The sequence below is a fragment of the Phyllostomus hastatus genome, unplaced genomic scaffold, assembly GCF_019186645.2.
Source record: "Phyllostomus hastatus isolate PE091 unplaced genomic scaffold, TTU_PhHast_1.1 phas_scaffold_78, whole genome shotgun sequence".
Taxonomy (NCBI): Eukaryota; Metazoa; Chordata; class Mammalia; order Chiroptera; family Phyllostomidae; genus Phyllostomus; species Phyllostomus hastatus.
In genome coordinates, this window is record NW_025334041.1 from 38,034,068 (window position 1) to 38,052,926 (window position 18,859).

An 18,859-nucleotide genomic window follows, 5' to 3' on the forward strand; every position below is an offset into this window, starting at 1 on the left:
CTTAAAAACATTGTTGGACAGAGTATCCACAACTACCTTTTGATATATATAATAACAATTCCTTGAGAATATTATTTCATCATAAATTTAATAAATTGAACACATGTCATATGTTCTTTCACTGGTAGCTTAGTATACATGGGAAACCCAAAAGTATCTATCATAACTATAATGTCATTTCATCATAAGATAACATTTACCTAATACACTACTTCAGATTCTCAGGAAGGCATATTTACAATCAGAATCTGGCTAATTGTCTTTATGCCCAAGAGTCAACATATAATTTGATAACTTCAGAATTGACCTATGTTAGGTCAGAGTCACTCAAGAAATCCGATGGATGCAGGGAGCTAAGGAGATCAGGGTTTATTAGCAGGAAATAAGAGGGAAAGTAGAGCCAACCAAGGGAGGTTTGGACTCGCTTGATTGTTCTTAGATCAGGGTTTTTAAATACAAAACCTGTGGTTGGGGTATTGGAGTCTGATTGGCTGGTTGCCGTGTGAAAGCTGCATCCTGTTATATTGTATAAGGCAACCCCAGACCCTAATCTTCCTGGGTAGGCTCTGCAGGCAGCTTCCAATGGTGCCATTTTCTCACCTGGTGATTTTCATTCCTCCTAGGCCTACCTATATCTAACAACCTAGAAACTACAAAAGAAGTTCGGCAAGTAGGCATTTTTGTTAAACATATTTGTAAACATGCCACCTGAAATGTATAGTAAATTTCTTATGCTCAGATATATTAGATCATTTGAGATAGCCACAGAATGTGGCTACTAAGTCTTTAATATATGGTGAAAATGAACAAGTATATTAAATGAAATATACTCTGAGTTGAAATTATATTTCTACTTAATGAGAATGCAAGAGTAGGTTATTATACCACCTCTTATTTTGCATCAAAAAATTGTCATACATTTTCTGGAGCAATTATCCTTGATAAAAGTTTTAGAGAAACCTCAGCAGAAAATCTGATCTAAGTCCTGTTATAATAGTTACTGATGTCGAGTACTGACGCTATAAGAATGCCCCCTTCATGGCCACCCAATTATCTGGTTCCCTCCAGCTCACAGAAATCACTCTGGCTCTTGCCAAAAATAATATTCAGGTGGAAGAGGTAATTTCCTGTAACTGGAAGCAATTGGTATCCAAACTTCAACCTTCCTTTGATTTATAAGTCAATTGTTTAATTTAATTCTGTTTTTAGTAGTAAATTGAGTTAATAGTCCCTTCTGCTGAATAGCTCTCCTACTTTCACTGAATGACCAACCTATCATTGAAAGAGAAACAAATCAGTCATGTTTCCTTTGCCTTTATTTATATTGACTTTTGCCTTCCTCATGTGTGCGTGGTTTAGAAAAAGTAAGTGAAAGTTATAAAATCATTAGCCAAATGAATAAGAGAAACAAATACCTATCTATATCCAAGTAACAATTTATGTTGATGTCATTTTTGTTATTTCAACTGTCTCCTGAATAGAGTTTACATGTAATAACAACCATAATTATAGATTTTACTCGCAAAAAAGCTAAATACATAAAATGAATGATTAACTAACAATGATCTTTATATTTCTAATTATACCTCCTGTTAGGCATGCCTATCAGACTACATTCTGTCATAATATTGTTCAGTTTTCACTGTTGGTAGTTCTATTTTCACTCTTTCTGCTTCTCACCACCTAACATGTGGTTAATTGGGCAATGAGGTTGGACTAATAATTTAATATTTTTTATTTTTGAAGGTAAAGAACATATAAAGCAACCCATGACAGGTGTTACAACATAAAAATTTTTGAAATTGACATGAACATTTTAGGCTGCTTTCACAACATATTTTAAATTGACACCCCATTATTCACACAGAACAAGAAAAATAACTCACCAGAAGTTTAAATATGTGTATATACATATATATATATAAATTATTTGCTAAGTGATAAAATCTCAAGCTTAATAAGAATGGTACATCAAGGACAATATAAACATCCCATAAAACACTAACTTACAGTAATTGAATATAGATTTAAATTAAGGAAACAATAAGTATTTCAAAGTACCTTTTAAACTCACAGTTAACATATTCATAATATTTTTGTGCTTTTAGAAAAATGTTATTTCTTTTTTAATTAAATTTATTGGGGTGACATTGTTAAAAGGGTTATTTCTTTAGCTTGTGGTTACACAAAATATTATTGCAGCAAGTTATGGTGAGAACAAGTCGGATTTGGACTTTATATTCAATTAAGTGAAGAGAACATAGATGCTTTTGAATTTCAAAGATTCTATAGTATGACAATTTGAGATGTAATATGAGTTCTATTTACTTAACTGATTGTTTGTACGTAATATGTTGTCCAACAATCATTTTTTATTTGTATTGATTCACAGCAATCCAAAGTAAATGATCAGTATTTTTAAACTCATTCTCCAAGATCAGGTGTCTTTCTATTAATATTTAAAGTCATAAGTTGGAGCTGTTCAATGGTTGTATATAACTATTCTTCAATGCCTTGGGCTTCACTGCCTCAAAGCCTGGTACATTCAAACATTGCTGAGGACCACAGGTTTTACCAAAGGAATTGATTTTGGTTGGACCACTGAGAATGTCTATTTTCTGATTTAAAGCCCTGATTTGCAAGTGAGAATTGAGGGTGTGAACAAAGCATATTGAATAAGCAATCAAATTAATAAAACTTTCTCAAGGGCATTTATAACTGAAAATTCACAGGAAGTTTTCCATTCATCTAATGATATAAAATTTCTTTGAAAATAGTGTTATTTAAATATTTAGGTTATAATTTATCAATTCCCACTTATTTTCTGAATATATTTCAAATAATTGAATTGAAAAACATTAACATACCCAAATGATCAAAAACATAATGTATTTTTTACTGTCACTATGGTAGATTATATGGAGAAAATTTTAGGATTTTTTTGTTATTTTGTTTTGCTGATAATTCGCTGTAAGTAGACAAGCAATCATATATTTTTCTAGATGAAATAATATGTGACACTTTCTGTTTAACAGAAAGAAAACATAACATTTACCAACTTCAGTTTATTGAAAGGCCCTATATTTTAATAAAAGAGGCTTGAGATTAAACGGGCCTGTGTTTGCACTTTCACCTTGACTTACCTAGTCAGCTGAGCAACCTTGGGTTACTTGAACTGTAAAATAGGGGTACATTTACATCATGAGGTTGTTGGCATAACTGAATTAGATCATTTGAAAGTGTCAAGCCAGGGTGTACTGCCGGGCAAGCACAGAGTAGTAGTTAGTAAATATTACCTTTCTTTCTCCTCCTTTTTCCTTTCCCTTCCTATACTTTGTTTTCTGATTAGTAGTCTTCCATTATTAAACTCTGACCTAGAGTTAATTCAGTTCAAGCTGGAATGAGTCAAAGGACAAAGAATTTGAACCGTAGTAATTGTGAGCTGTGTTTATAAAATTTCTTCTTCTCCAAACACATCTCTCATATATGAGATTAGGTGGTAGACTTTTATTTTTGACTGTATTTCTACTAAATTAAAACACTTTCCAGGTTATAAATAGAAAGAATAAATAGCAAAGAAAATGTTAGTACTTTCTAACTTGCAAAATATAAGATTCTATTAAAAAGGAATATCTTAGAAGTTTCATTTCTGTAAAATAAGAACTATAAGAAAGGTTTAACAATGATTCCTTATCCTAACGAACAAGATTATTAGAACCTTAGTTTCTTTACAGATATGAAAGCAAACAGTGTATGTACTTTGTAAGTTTGTATCTGGTTATAGTTTAAAAGAACAAAATTCATGTTTTAATAATATCCACTGAATCATATTTTACTTAATTTTTCAAAGGTAGTACTTCATGAGTAGTCAGGTAGTATTTAATCAGTAAATGATCATTTAATAAAATACTGTTTTTAACAAAGACAAGATTAAAAAATAAGTAGCTTTGCATAATGGTGCAGAGAGCATTTCTGTTTTCTTTTTAGCATGGTCTTAACATCAAACTTGCATTTTGTTTGTTTTGTTTTTCTTGCCTTAATTGAATTAAAGTATGCATATGTGCTTTTATTTTGTCACAACACAGATGGAGAATTATACTCTGGAACAGCAGCTGATTTTATGGGGAGAGACTTTGCTATCTTCCGAACTCTTGGGCACCACCACCCCATCAGGACAGAGCAGCATGATTCCAGGTGGCTAAATGGTAGGTGGTGCTTGTAAGAACAGACACAAAGCTGGTATAGATGTAGTAAGTAAATGGAGAACTTCCTTTGTATTACAAACAATATGCCTTGAGATTTAGTATGCAGTTAAGCTTATAGTGGTGACTTCATGACTGTGGGTGTGAGAAAGTTGGGCAAAAGAGAAAAGAGTGATTAAGGCTTCAGGGAAATATTTGCTTTGTGCCAAAAGTGAAATTTCTGAGTAGTTAACTACGGAAAGAAAGAGATCTGGGCTGGAGCTGCGGAAGGGAGGCAATGTGAAGTGATAAGATGACTTACTGATCCAGTCTTGCAGGAGCACCACAACAAGTCTCATGATGTAGTGTTTTTTTTTTTTCCTCCACACCTCTCTTATTTCCTTGAGAACATCATGTAAGTTATTTAGAGTTTTCAAAACTTGTGCTGATGACAACATTCACATTGAAAGTATTTTCAAAATTCCGAAGGACTTTTATGACATTTACTCCAATTCTCCTTTATCTTTCTAAAACCCTGTCTCCCATGCTATAGGCAAGGAAACTGAGCCTCATATCTAAGGTTACTTGTGACCCAGTAGTAGATGATGTGAGACAAGAACCCAGTTTTTCTAACTTCAGTCACTGGCTTCAGTACTTGATGAGTAGATGTTTTTTTTTTCTCTTTCTTTCTTCAGTAAATAAATAATTCTAGTGCAGGAGAAAAGGTACAAAATTTATATGCCTAAAATAAATAAATGCTATTTTATTCAGCTTTTGAACTGAGTAATCTTATATATTCTTATAGCTAGAGTTTGATTTTGTTTGGATGATTCACTTACACATTCATCAAAGGTTTTTATAATGGTCCCCACAGTATTATCATGGTTATTTTTATTATTAAATTATTATCTCCCTTTACATCTGCCTTAAGTCTTATAAAAATAGCTGCCAAGTCCCTAATCTTCCATCCATGACCTTTTAACTGGTTTCACATGCCACATTAATAAGGATGAAACTCTTGGTTTATAGTTCATCTATATTTTCAGTAAGATGCTTGATTATCTCATTTCTCTGAACTTCTACTACAATTGTTTTTCCTGGCATTTCTTATGGAGAACCCCAAAATTCATTTTGTCACTCAGTCCTTCATTGATTTGTTAGAGGAAAAAATTATAATATTGCCTCTGAACCTCACTGAAATGTAGGAGACCGTGAGTTGTGTTTGACAATCTTTGTTCTGATATATATCTCACATTCTAAGGGACTATTCAAAACATAAAACACACCACAAATAACTTTGATCAGCATCTCTTCCCACTTGCAACAGCAGTTCTGATCATCCTATTATTTTTAATGTATTAGTGGGAAAGGCGTGCCTCTTACTTTCCACATTTTACCCCCTGCCTTTGTTCCTAACTGCACTGATGATATTCATAAATTTACCCAGTTCACATTTCTTTTGCTGTCCTTGTCTCTTCTTCACCACCATGTTTCCCTCTGACCTCAAAACTTGTTCATCTAACCTATTCCTACACTTGCTTTAATCATGGTATGTAATGAAGTCCCTGTATATCCAAATTCATAGCCTGGTTACAAACTTGTTTTCTCAATATTTTTTCTCCTTTTCTTGCTTTCAACCTGACTTTGATCTGGTGAAACTGCCTCTTCCTAGGTCACTGAGCACTTTCTGTAGTTTTTTATCAATCTCCACTTAGAAAGACCTCTCCTGAAGTATTTGTCACTCTTAACTAGCATTTTTTTTACTGCTCTACCAAGTTTTAAGTAAGTTTCATATCATTCACTTCCCTATTGTTGTTCTCTTTAATGTAGATGATGCCTAAGACCTTTGATATTAACCACAAACACCGTGGTAGTCAAAGGAGATTGGACAAATAGTCAAATACCTACCCTGGGGAGAGAGGAAGTGCTCTGAGTGCGGGGTGGCCATCAGAGAAGTTGTGTGTCTCACCAAAAGAGAGAAAATATACTGAGATCATGACAAACCTATCTTTGTAAAACTATAAAAAAGCCTAACTCCAAATTCCCAGAGGACAATTCTGGAATATCCACGGTTGCTCTCTGGTCTATTCTCCAACTGAAATATTTATTTATTTAGGAAGAAAAATGTTTGTTTTTATTCTGCAAGAATGAAACTGATCTAGTAGGAACTGAAAGGCATACAGGCTTTCGCTGTCCATGAGAAAGAAAACCTCATTAGGAGATGGAGTCACATAAAGGAAAGTACAGTATCCATTTCATTTTTATGGCCTGGGAGGAAAAAGTCATCAAGTTAAAGCTGTTTTTGCGCTGCACACACTCACATGTTGACAGCTGAGTCCGAAGAATTTACACTGTGGGAAAAGAGTCATTGTCCGCAGCTCTGTACTTCATCTCTGAAAATGTGTAGTGCATTTGAGAATTCAGTTATCAGTCTCTCAGCACTAAACGTGAGAACGGATTTTACCAAATTAGCACAAAGGTTACATTTGACAGGGTGCAGAAACCAGAGCTGCTGGGAGATGGGGGACGCAGACACCTCTGAGATAGAGACGAGGGACTCTGTGAATCACAGCCTTGCGGAATTAAGTACCATTTCAGAATAAAGTTAAAAACGTAATGGTTACATATTCATGCATAAAATAATTGAGTGCAGAGGCATGAATAGACTACACAATCATTTGTGCATCCAGAAGTAATAAATTAATTGCCTTGCATGGTACTTTATGAAAACTCTATTAAAATTAATTTGGGCACAGGACTTACTTTACTTTTCTCAAATTAATTCAATCTATTTCTTTTTGGAAGGATTAGTTGTCCTATTTTAATGACCTTTACTATCTTTCTAAATAAAATTTTAAAAATTGTCTAGAATTGAATCTTGAAATATCTGATTTTAGTGGAATTTCACTACTTTCATAATTACTGGCTAAATTTACATTTGTATAATATATCAGTAATAGTTTAAATTCAGTTTTATTTGATTAAGAAATATTAGGAATGAGCAATATATTTAGTAAAGAAATAAGAATTGTTTTTTTAAGAATTATTATTGATACTAGCTCCTAATTGAAGACTGTTAGATGTTAGAACTTGTTATTTCAGAAAACGTACTGGTATGTATCTGCTATGATGTCCCAGATTCAGAATGCTTATCCTTGTGCATTATAAATTTTCTCCATATTATATATTTTTTAAACTTAAGCTCTAGTTTTGGCTTACTAACAATATGAGGATTAGGTAAAAATGTTCTTTATATATTCATAGTAAGGATACAAAAGAAGTTTATGCTATTGTTATAGTAATGATTTCTTAACATTTATTATGTAAGTACTACTACCTAGTTCTTGTACATACTAGACATGCATTAGAGCAGATGTATGGCTAACCCACATTTATTTTCCTATTTGATGAGCACTATTCTCAGTATTGTTTATGTCTTGGATTAACATTGGAAGGCTATATGTTATGGAGGAAAGACCATAGTCTTTAGAGTAAGACAAAGTTTCACCTTATTCTGGACCTTACTTTTAATGGGATGATACTAATACATATGACTTATAGTTGTGAAAAATATGACCTCATAATAATCTATAAAAAGTACTAAGCAAGTGATGGGCATGTGGTAAGCATTTAATAAATGTGAATTTCCTCCATATCTTTTCTTTCACTTCCATTGGGTGGAGCATACTTCGGAAGCTTTGTCAGATTCACTCTGCAAGTGATTATGTTTGAGTCAGGGTGAAAGGGCAGTCACAGTAGGGTTTAATATAAAACCACATGGATCCTTGAGAGAACCAAGGCCCAGTGAACACAAACAGACCTAATTACAGTGCCCAGAGTGTGAGGCCTTCCCACTCATTTCAGAAAGACCTGTTTTCTTTTAGTGGATTTCCTAAAAGGATTGTGCCTGTGGATAGAACAACCCACTTGCTTTTTTCTGTAATTGAAATGGTATGCAAGTCATCATTCCACTTCCTCTCACTTGTGACACTCTCATACCAGCCTGGCCTGCCCTTATTGGAATGAGCACAGCTTCCCCTGTGGTCATGTACCAGGCTATTTCAGGTTCTCTGAAGATTCAGATTTCTCCACAAGATATATTTTTATGTAAATAGAACCAAGAAATGTGATTGCAAATAAATTATGAGAGTACAAATTAATGTTACCAGATACCTAATTGTGAATCATTTGTATGACTCTTTTGATGTACTATTTTAATTCTATTATCTTTAAAGATATAAACTATGTCAGAGTACTTAATTAGGCTTTTTTAATAAGTAAAACAAATCTAGCTTTGTATAAAGTCATACTTCTCAATGATGCCATTTTGAATTATTTCTCTGGCTTAAATAAGTTAGCAATATATTTTGCTGACCTTGGAGAAAAAAGCCCTCTGGAAGCCTTACTTTATGGTTATATGAGCAGATGAATATTATGGAAGAAGAGTGACCTTCTAGTTAAAACAGCAACAGCAACCACAAATGTCTTCTTGGTTTTCATAGCTTGTGAAAGACACATCAAGGATGTGGTCTTTTCAACTTTTGGATCACAACTATGAATTTTATTCTGTTAGTGAACACTCCTGTAGTATCACTATAAAGAGTCAAAAATAAAAATCGTATTTTGGTTATTTTTACTGAAATATGCTGAAACATGAATATGTAATAGTTTAAAAGTATTCATACCTACCAACTACTTTGCTGTACACTTACAACCAATCCAAAATAATATTGAAAGTAAACATTGATTGAAAAATAAAATAAAATACAGATCTCAACAACAAAAATTATTCATGTTTTAGCTAAATACAAACTAGTAGTTATCTGTTTTTTCTCATGAATCTATTACCTAGAAGGATTTTCATCCTAATAAAGAAAGCACACACCTAAGTTTTTTAAAAAATATATATCATGAGATTACTCTCTAAATGATAATACATTTAATAAGTTCATTAAGTATGCTTTTTATTTAAAAAAAGAGCAAAAAGTTACCAATACATATTTGATCTTTTCAGAGGAACTACTTTCTCTGTCATACATTGTCTAAGGCATACAATCTCCTTCAACTGGTGTATGTAAAATTAAATGGCACTAGTGACAAAAGCAGATAAAGCTTTGGAATAAAGATTAGCTCAGAGGCAATCTTTGGAAAGTCACTCTATATTTTCCAGAGCTCTGAGAAAATGTACCTGGATAAAATAGTTAGGATATGATATTTTAACATTTTTTAACAATGAGCTGAAAAAGTATAACTCTGAAGAATGGCCTATTAGTTGCAAATTTTGAACTTATTTCAGAATTTACAATTGAATAGTGAGAATAGAAAAATAACATTTAAGGATATTATTACACTCAAGAGAATCCCATTTTTATTTATTTTTATATTTACTTTTATATAATATTCTTCATATTATTACATGTGTGCCATTTTTCCCCTTTGACCGCCTCTACAATTTTTAAATTAAAATCAATGAAAATGAGACAATATCTTGGAAAATTCTTTAAACTAAAGCCAACTCCCTTTTTCCTAAGTTGTTAAATTTTTTCTCTCCAGTCTCACCATCAGCTGAATGAATACAGAGCCTGTCTATGCCAATTTCCTCTCCTAGAACCACGGCATTCAGAGCTCAGCCAGCCTGAATAGGGATTTACTGCTGGCTGGGTAATCTGGGTTCATGTGTGCAGTGACATCAAGCAAGGGATTTGCCCAGAGGAGTGGATGCCCTCACAATGTGTGTAACCATGGTGTGACCGGCCTCTCCGACATGGCTCTCAAAAGATTTCCCTCTGTGAAAACAGAAGCCTGTTTGCAAATTAATTAGTTTCTGGCGGCAGATTGATTGTTGACCCAGAGTTTGTAGAGTGGAAAAACAATCAGATTAGTGTGCTCAGGGTAAAAGACCAGTGTGCAGTTGCGTGTGGCTTGCTCAACTATTGAAAGTATGAATGGACTGAAACAAATTCTCTTCTGAGAAGCCTAGGCAGAGGTTAAGTGTGATGAGCCTAGAGCTCCCCAGCAGCAGGGGCTGGGGAATTAAAGGATTTTAGCCAGATAAAGCTGAATGATGGCAAGCAATGCCATTGAACTTTAATGGAATGGATAGTTTTGACCAACACGCCCTTCCCCCCCAACAAACTTACTATGTTCTTATCCCCTCAGTGGAAGGAATAAGTTTACAGTATTATTAAATGTATGCTTGACACAAATACTTTCATAGTGGTAGATTTCAGAAGCTTTCAGACTGGAAAGTTTTAATTACAGTGTCTCAAAACCCAATATGATAATATCTAAATGAAAAAAGTTTGTAAAATAATGCCTTTTCTTTTTGATAAAATGTTGTTCATATGTTTACCCTAACTTGTTTGAACTATAATCTTCAAATGCCCAATAAAATTAATCCTGAGTCATAAATCTTGACTCATGAAAATTTGTTTTAGTCAGTAAATCATTGTTTATGCTTAATTTTGTGAGACTACCTAACACAATAAGCCTTATGTACTTTCCCTTTGTATATAACACTGGCAGGGATCTCCGTAAATACAGCTCTGGTGACTATCACAACAGTTTTCCATTCAAAAATCATTTATGTCTCTCAGTTTTCAAGTGAATTGAATCCAGATTTCACCCCCTGTCAGGTCCTTTGCCATCTAATCCTAAGTGACCTCTCCGATATTAAACACCGACACACTGGAATCAAACAGAGTTCATTGTCCTCAAATTTACCTTTTTTTTCGTTTAACCATGCCATTCTCCCAGTGGAGTTTAATCTTTCCCACCTTTGAATCCCTAGAGCACACCGATGCATGTTTGTTTCTATTACAGTGCCTTATACTCTAGATTTATCAGATAAGAAACAATTCAATAAATCTGATTCATTGGCTTTGGGGTAATTTGCCTGAGTTTGCATCTCAGGTCCTCCATTTAACTACCTTTGTGGCTTTTACTTTACTTATTTGCATCACCCATTTATTATTTGTAAAATGGAGTTAATTCTAGTACCTTATGCTGTTTTTCTGAGGATGCATGAGACAGTTCATGTAAGACAGTGAGAACAGTGAATGATAGTATAACAAATGCTCATAATAACTATGGTTGCTACTGTCATTTGCATATCAGCTCTCTACATAGTACATAATGCTTGTTTGGCACATCCATATAGTGAACAATATGAGTGAACACATTAATAGTTCATAATGCACATTTGGCAAATTAGGATTAAAATAATAATCAAATTTTTAGTAAAATTCAGCTCAACAAAATTAGCATGTGAAAAAAATGAATTGATGTACAAAAGCTAAATTTCAATAAATGCATTCTTCTAAGCATTAACTTAGCTCTAGTAAGTGCAATAATCACCACTAAAATAAAGAAAATATAGGTTGATTTTTATTTATTTTTTCCAGTACAGTTTTTAAGAAGACTGACTACATAGATAACTACAAGAAAATCATTCATCCTGCTGTTTCACAGCTTAGCTTTTAAATCTTTCCATGTGAAGACATCATACATAAATTCTGGGACAGTTGTTAAGAGAATGGAATGTATGGAGTTCAACCATCTGCCTTGGGCACTGAGCAACTATAGACAGTTAATGCAAGCTGTCTGTGCTCCGTGTTCCCTGGTTTGAATGCAATAATAAAAATTCCTTCTTTGTTCAGTTGTTATGAGGATTATGTATGAGTAAATTCACATAAAGCATTTGGAATAGTCACTACCATTACCAAAAACAAACAAACCAAAAAAAAAATTAGTTGATGTTTCCTGGTTTTGTAATATTATGTAAGAATTTTAAAGAAGGGGGCAATGACAATGCCTAAATATGTCCAATAACTACAAAAGGAGTACACAATCTCACTAACTGAGCAGCCACATATTTCTAGGAAAGCAATGAAAGTGGTTTAGGGAAAACAAAAGATCAAGTGAGAGTGACCTCTGTCCCTTCCTTAGACTGAGTCTATATATACAGGATTTCTTGCCTAACAATATCTGTACATTTTGAAGAAAATGAATCTACTACTCCTTTGCTTCCATAAAGGGAAAAAAGATTTTTGTAAGCTTAGTGACTTACTTATTACTATTACTTACACATGACAAAAGACAGTAAAATGCTCTAAACTTCATATATCAACTCAATACAAATTACCAAAGGTTATCCAGGATAAGAGGCTTTAAAATGTTTTCCTGATATTATAAGTAAGGAAGATTTAAGTGTGTTTAGATGCCTTTAAAAGGAGCACTTTCAGGTTAGACATATTTGTGTTGCTATATGATTAAAGAACTAGATAAGAGAGAAATCAAATCTCCTTCACCACCCACCCCAGCCTCCCACACCCTGCTCTCAGAAATCTATTGATTTCCTATGACATTTTTGGATCATCACATAGACTGTGCATTTTAAACAGTATGCCATTATATATGTGGTAATATTATTATTTTTAAATATATTGAATCAAAAATAATGGTATGCTTTTGAAAACATTACAATTTATTATTTGTAGTGATTTTATTTATTTATTTTTAAACAGAGGGAAAGGGAGGGAGAAAAAGAGGGAGAGAAGCCTCAATGTATGGTTGCTTCTCACACACCCATTACTTGGGACTTGGCCGCAACCCAGGCATATGCTCCGACTGGGAATTGAACTGGTGAACCCCTGGTTCACAGGCAGGTAGTCAATCAACTGAGCCACAGCAGGCAAGGCTATCAGTAGTGATTTTATAAATTAATGTGAATGTGCATGTTTTATTCATTAGAAATATAGTTTTTGTTATTTTGCTTGATGATTTGATAAATATTTTTAGATTTAATGTAGGCTGACAGCATGAGGGACCCATGAAAAAAATGTGTCTTTGCAATATGATTATACATTTCTCTATTCATATAAATCCAAATAATTTCCTTTGCTCATTTAATTTCTGATTTTAAAAGATCACAAGTTTTTAATATCATAGAGACCCATCTTATTTATACATTTATAAAATCCCACATGAATGTGTATAGGAAGTTTAGGACAGCAGATTCAGCTTTCTATCTGGGAACCACACTGCCTTTTCTGTTTAGCACACAATGGGATTGGTGTTACAGCCAGCACAGAATTGTGCTTTGGGCCTATACATTGTATTATGACCCATTTATAATGCATTGGACTTCATGTCACTGATCCTGGAAGTTAAATAATGCCAATGCTAACATTTAACTGATGACTGCCATTTAGTTGCTTAACACCCAGAGAGTCAGTATTTATCAAATGTTTTCTAAACATATTTAAGAATGAATAAAAAATTATATCTTTGTTTTGGAGGGTGATAAAGTGATTTTGTAAATCAAACAAAAATAAATTAATCTGGAAGACAGGAAACAAAACACATGTATTACCATAAAAATTTTGTGGTAATACTCATTTTAGGGTGAATTAAAGGGAAATCTAATCATATTAACAATCCAAATTATGGAATTTGGGCTTATATGCCTAGGATAAGCCAATAAGTTACAGGATCTATAGTCAATAACCTTTATGTATTTTCTTTAATCATAAAATATTTTGATTGAAAAGAAATTATAGAAGTAGTGGAATAGTGCTGTTTGCCATAAGAAGGCTAATGACTGACCTCTTTTTAGTTTTCTTTCCATTACATAAAAAAAGAGAAAATCATATTTTTCATAGATAGCAAGGTAACTATAGACAGCTCTGATTAATCAGTGCCCAAAGTAGTATATCATAATTGCCTTTGAAAGACCTTGAGATAATTGGGTTAATGAATCTTAAAATGTGAACTAATCTTCCACATTTCCCCAAACTGTAACTACTTTTGTTTTCTTCCTTTTCCACTTCTAAGTCCCGAGTGAGAGAGACTTGAGGAAGAAAAGCAAGCTGGAGCTCGAACTCTGGTAGACTGTTGCCCAGTCCCACAGAGCAAAGCCTGTTGGTAAAGACAAAACAGTGGCAGCTCCGAAGAGAATGGTAACCATGTAGTGAAGATTTACAAAACTTCCAATAAATTTACTATTACTCCGATTAGTTTTGTCTTCTTGAGTTTGTATGAATGTGCTGCAACTCCATTTTTTAATACTGCTTATAAGCCACTCATGAATTCCCAATCTGTCCTCAAAAAGACCAGAGTTATCAAAAGATGTTAGTAAAGGACATTCTAATAATAATAGCAAAAGTGAAAGTTCCTCTAATACATTTTAATGCATTTGAGGAAGCTGAATAAGTCATGGCTAGTATGATTGATTACTTGAAACTATTTTGTTTTTTCTAGGATGGAGGTCATCATAAGGAAAAAAAATTTTTAAGCAAATCTGTCCATTGGTAGAATGTGAGGGTAGAATGGCAAAGAGAGATGAAAGGGAGGGAGGAATGAAGAAAGAGAAATATAAAATGATTAATAATACTTTTCTGATTAGATTTATAGCATCACAAACTAAAATAAAAATCCCCAAAGTACATCATAAAGTCTTCTAACTAAAGTTCTAACCCCGAAGTTTATAATGTACGTTAGATGTGATACATACTTAAAAATATTTTCACAGACTTAGAGCATTGTAAAATGTTACTGGAACATATACTCATTCTTGAGAATGCTGAGATTTCCATTTCATATCTGACTGCATGGTTGACAGTAAAAATAGTCAAGATACTAGGTAATACGATGTAATAGAGGTTAAGTAGCTCCATTATTAATGGGAAGTTAAGAAAAGATCACTTTAATGAGATATTAAACTATCCAATTTATTGTTTAATGTGCTTATTTTCTGTTTTTTAATGAGGATTTTCAGTTCCTTCCGGTCTCACCACTTCACATCTCATTCCACAGTGTTTCTATTTTTCTGTACATAATTTGTTTATCAATCACCCAAATACTAAGCTAGAATGCTATTCTGTCCTCTTCACCCTGCAGCTGTATCTTGTCCTCCTAGGTCACTGATAATGGCACATTAGCTAGCTAGTTACATTTGCTAGCTACCAACATATTACTCCAGGTAACTTGCATTTTCTACACCCATTAGGCAACCTCTATATACCAAAAACTGTTATAAGAGAAAGAGAGATCCCTTTTTAGCAAATGGAAAACCCTAGAAGCCTTGGCACATTTATGAGGTCATATGCATATACTTCCAAGGTATCTTAATATCTTAAAACCATAGTTTAACCTATAAAGTAAGGGAGGAGTTACTACTATTCATTTTTTAATGAAATGTGAATTTTTTGATTCAATCAATTTTCAGGTTTAAAACCAATATCAGAACTACTGTCTGAGGCTTTCACTATGAAATACTAGAAAGATATGACAGCTTGTAAGGGAGGCTGCCTTTTGTACATGCTTCTTCAGCGTTCTCTTCGAGAATACATGCACAAGAGAGTTCAGAAAAAATGGAAACCCTTGGAGGTTTTGAAGAAAAAGATGGGAATCAGAAAAACCATAATCAACTATAGATTTTTAGAAGATGTTATTTTAATGGCACATTTTACTAATTAAAAAGAGATTTTAAGAGGGGAAGTCATCCCAGAAATCCTGAGACAAACAGAGATTTGTGGTTCAAGAAATAGTCAGGGAGTAAGGAGAAACCAGAATCACTGTTCTTTTATATTCAGGGGTTTTAGTGGTTCAGTAATAGTACATGGTGTGGGCTCTTTTCCAACAAGTAAGTAAAGTCTCTTAAGGTGCTCTCTGAGCTTTAATAAATATACAAAAATCAATTGACTTAACAATAATTGTGATTCTTGATACAAATATTTTTCTAAGAGTAAAACCATTTCATTTGGTTTTAAGATTTTAATTCCTAGTTAAGTTACTTAAAGCAGGAGTTGAATAGAAGTTTTAAAATGCATGATCTGCATAGTGTTCTTAAGCAATTTTTATTAAATTAATTAACACCATTTGCTACAAAACTGATACATATCAATAGTTATACTGCCTTCCTTTTCTATCATTAAACAGACATATAGTAATTTTCCAATTTGGGGAGGTTATTATTTGAGTCTATAAGTTGTGATGCCTTTTTATTGTCTGCCTTTCCAGTTACAGATAATCTATAAACACTTCTTTGTTTGGCCTCAGGAACATCTTGAGGACTATTATCTTAAAAAATGGAAAATCTTTTCTTTAATGTATTTAACTAATATATGTATATTTCTAAGAAATGTATGTGGTCTAAGAAATTTATTGTAATAATATGTAATTATATAAGACTCACTAGAGTGTTGTTCAGATAATGGTTCCATGTGTTTTACTACGGATATCATGGAAGAATATAGAAATAGTAAGTCCATCAGATAGTACAATTAAATTTATTTCAAATTTTATTTTTAAAAATGACACAAAACCCATACTAAACTAACGTAGAAACATCAAATTGGTTTAGAAAACACCTTTATTAGTCTTGATTAGGTGTCTATGGAAATAACTTTATATTAGCACTCAAAATACATAATCATTCTTAAATAAGAATTAATAGAAAAGAGTTGCCACACACACACACGCATACAAAAAAGCATAAAATTAATAGAGTCCCTGAACTGAAAAAAGACCAAAAATTGATTTAAGCATCAGTAGCAATTTTACATCACACACACCACACTGTAAGTGCTGTGACATTTCATATTATTACAATGAATATTGGAAATTTTTAATAATTAAGGCAATAATTTGAAAAATTGATATACTTATATAAAAATAATTGAAATAATTGTGAACAATGGAAATCCTATGTTTACTTAATGTTTTATACCCTCAAAATGCTTCCAATAAGATTCACTTTATTCTCACAAAAACCTTGTAAATAGTGCCTATGGATTATGCATATATGTTCTTTGGCTAATCTCTTCATCTTCCTTCATCCAGTCCCTTGCAAACTCCGCCCCTCGGGGATCTGTCAGTCTGATCCATGCATCCATGTCACTGGTTCTATTTTTGTGTCAGTTTTGTTCATGAGTTTCCACATATAAGTGAGATCACATTGTGTCTCTTTCTCTGACTGACTTATTTCACTTAGCATAGTAACATCAGAGTTCATCAATGCTGTCTCAAAGGGTAAGAGTTCTTTCTTTTTTATATCCACATAATCCATTATGTAAAGGTACAACAGCTTTTTAATCTACTCACCTATTTATAGGCTCTTGGCCTGTTTCCTGGTCTCGGCTATTTTAAATAACTCTGCAATGAACATAGGGGTGCAGCTATGCATTTTGATTGGGTGTTTTGGGATTCTTAGAGTATACTCCCCAGAAGTGGGATCTTGGTCAAAAGGTGGTTTTATTTTTAATGTTTAAAGAAACTCCACACTGTTTTCATCAGTAGCTGTACTAATCTGTATTCCCCCAATAGTGCACTATTGAGGATCCCTTTGCTCCACATTCTTGCCAGCACTTGTTTGTTGGTTTATTAATAATAGCCATTCTGGCAGGGGTGAGGTGGTATCTCATTGTATTTACACTTTGTATCCATCTGATAATTAGTGATGGTGAGCATTTGTTCATGTATCTACTGGCTACATGTATGTCATCTTTGGAGAAATGTCTATTCAGGTTCTTCTCTCATTGTTTAATTGGACTGTTTGTCTTCCTGATGTTGAGTTGTATAAGTACTTTATATATTTTGGAAAGTAACCTGTTATCAGATGTCATTATTGGCAAATACATTCTCCCATACGATGGGTTTACTTTTCATTTTATTGATGGCTTCTTTCACTGTACAGAAGATTTTAGTTGGGAAAATTGGACAGGCACATGCAGAAAAATAAAACTGAGCCACCAACTTACACCATACACAAGAATAAACTAAAATGTATAAAAGACTTAAATGTAAGTTGCAAAACAATAAAAATTCTAAAAGAAATGTCAGACATCTTACATAGCAATGTTTTTTAATGATACATCTCCTAAGGTAAGGAAAATAAAGGAAAACATAAACAAATGATACACATCTAGTGCATGCATTTTATTTATCTATTTTTATCCTCACTCACAGACGTGCTTATTGATTTTAAACAGATGGGAAGGGAGGGAGACAGACAGGAAGAGAAATGTCATGTGAGAAAGAAAAATCGATTGGTTGCCCCGACCAAGGACAAACCCACAACTTAGTCATGTGCCCTAACCAGGAATCGAACCTGTGACACTCCAATCAAATAAGCCACACCAACCAGGGAGAATGCATGCCTTGTAAAAAGCAAAGATTTGACAGAGTTAAAGAATTCTATCCAATAATGGATCATAGAATGAACTGTGTTACTTATGCATACCTCAAATCACTGAAAACTCTGCTGTTATAAACTTTTGCTCCAAAGAGTCTAGACCTCGGACCAGTGGCATGTGCATCTCTTGGGAGCTTGTTAGAAATGCAAAATCTCAGAGCCCACCTAGACCTGCTCAATCAGAATCTCCACTCTATTATTTTTACATTAATATTTAAGTCAGACTATATAAAACTACCAAAATATATTATGTTTGATTGTTAAAGAGACATAGAGACACAATGGCTGTGTTCCCAAATAGCCTGTATCTTATCGTATCTTATCGTATCTTATCTTATCTTATCTTATTTTAATTGTTGTTCAAGTACAGTTTTCTGTCTTTTACTCCCATCCCAGCCCACCCCCCCAACCCTTCCCACCTCCCTCCCATTTCCATCCCCCATAGCTTTTGTCCATGTGTCCTTTATACAATACCAGTCTGCAA

The 18,859-nt window shown here is 33.4% G+C and overlaps 1 protein-coding gene across 1 annotated transcript in view; it reads left to right on the forward strand.

Annotated features, from left to right (window-relative positions):
* SEMA3A (semaphorin 3A) overlaps positions 1–18,859 on the forward strand; it is a 205,977-nt gene that overhangs the window by 124,113 nt on the left and 63,005 nt on the right. Inside the window, exon 6 of the mRNA XM_045828814.1 lies at positions 4,086–4,205. Within this exon, the coding sequence (XP_045684770.1) occupies positions 4,086–4,205 (120 nt within the window). The remainder of the gene's footprint in view (positions 1–4,085; positions 4,206–18,859) is intronic.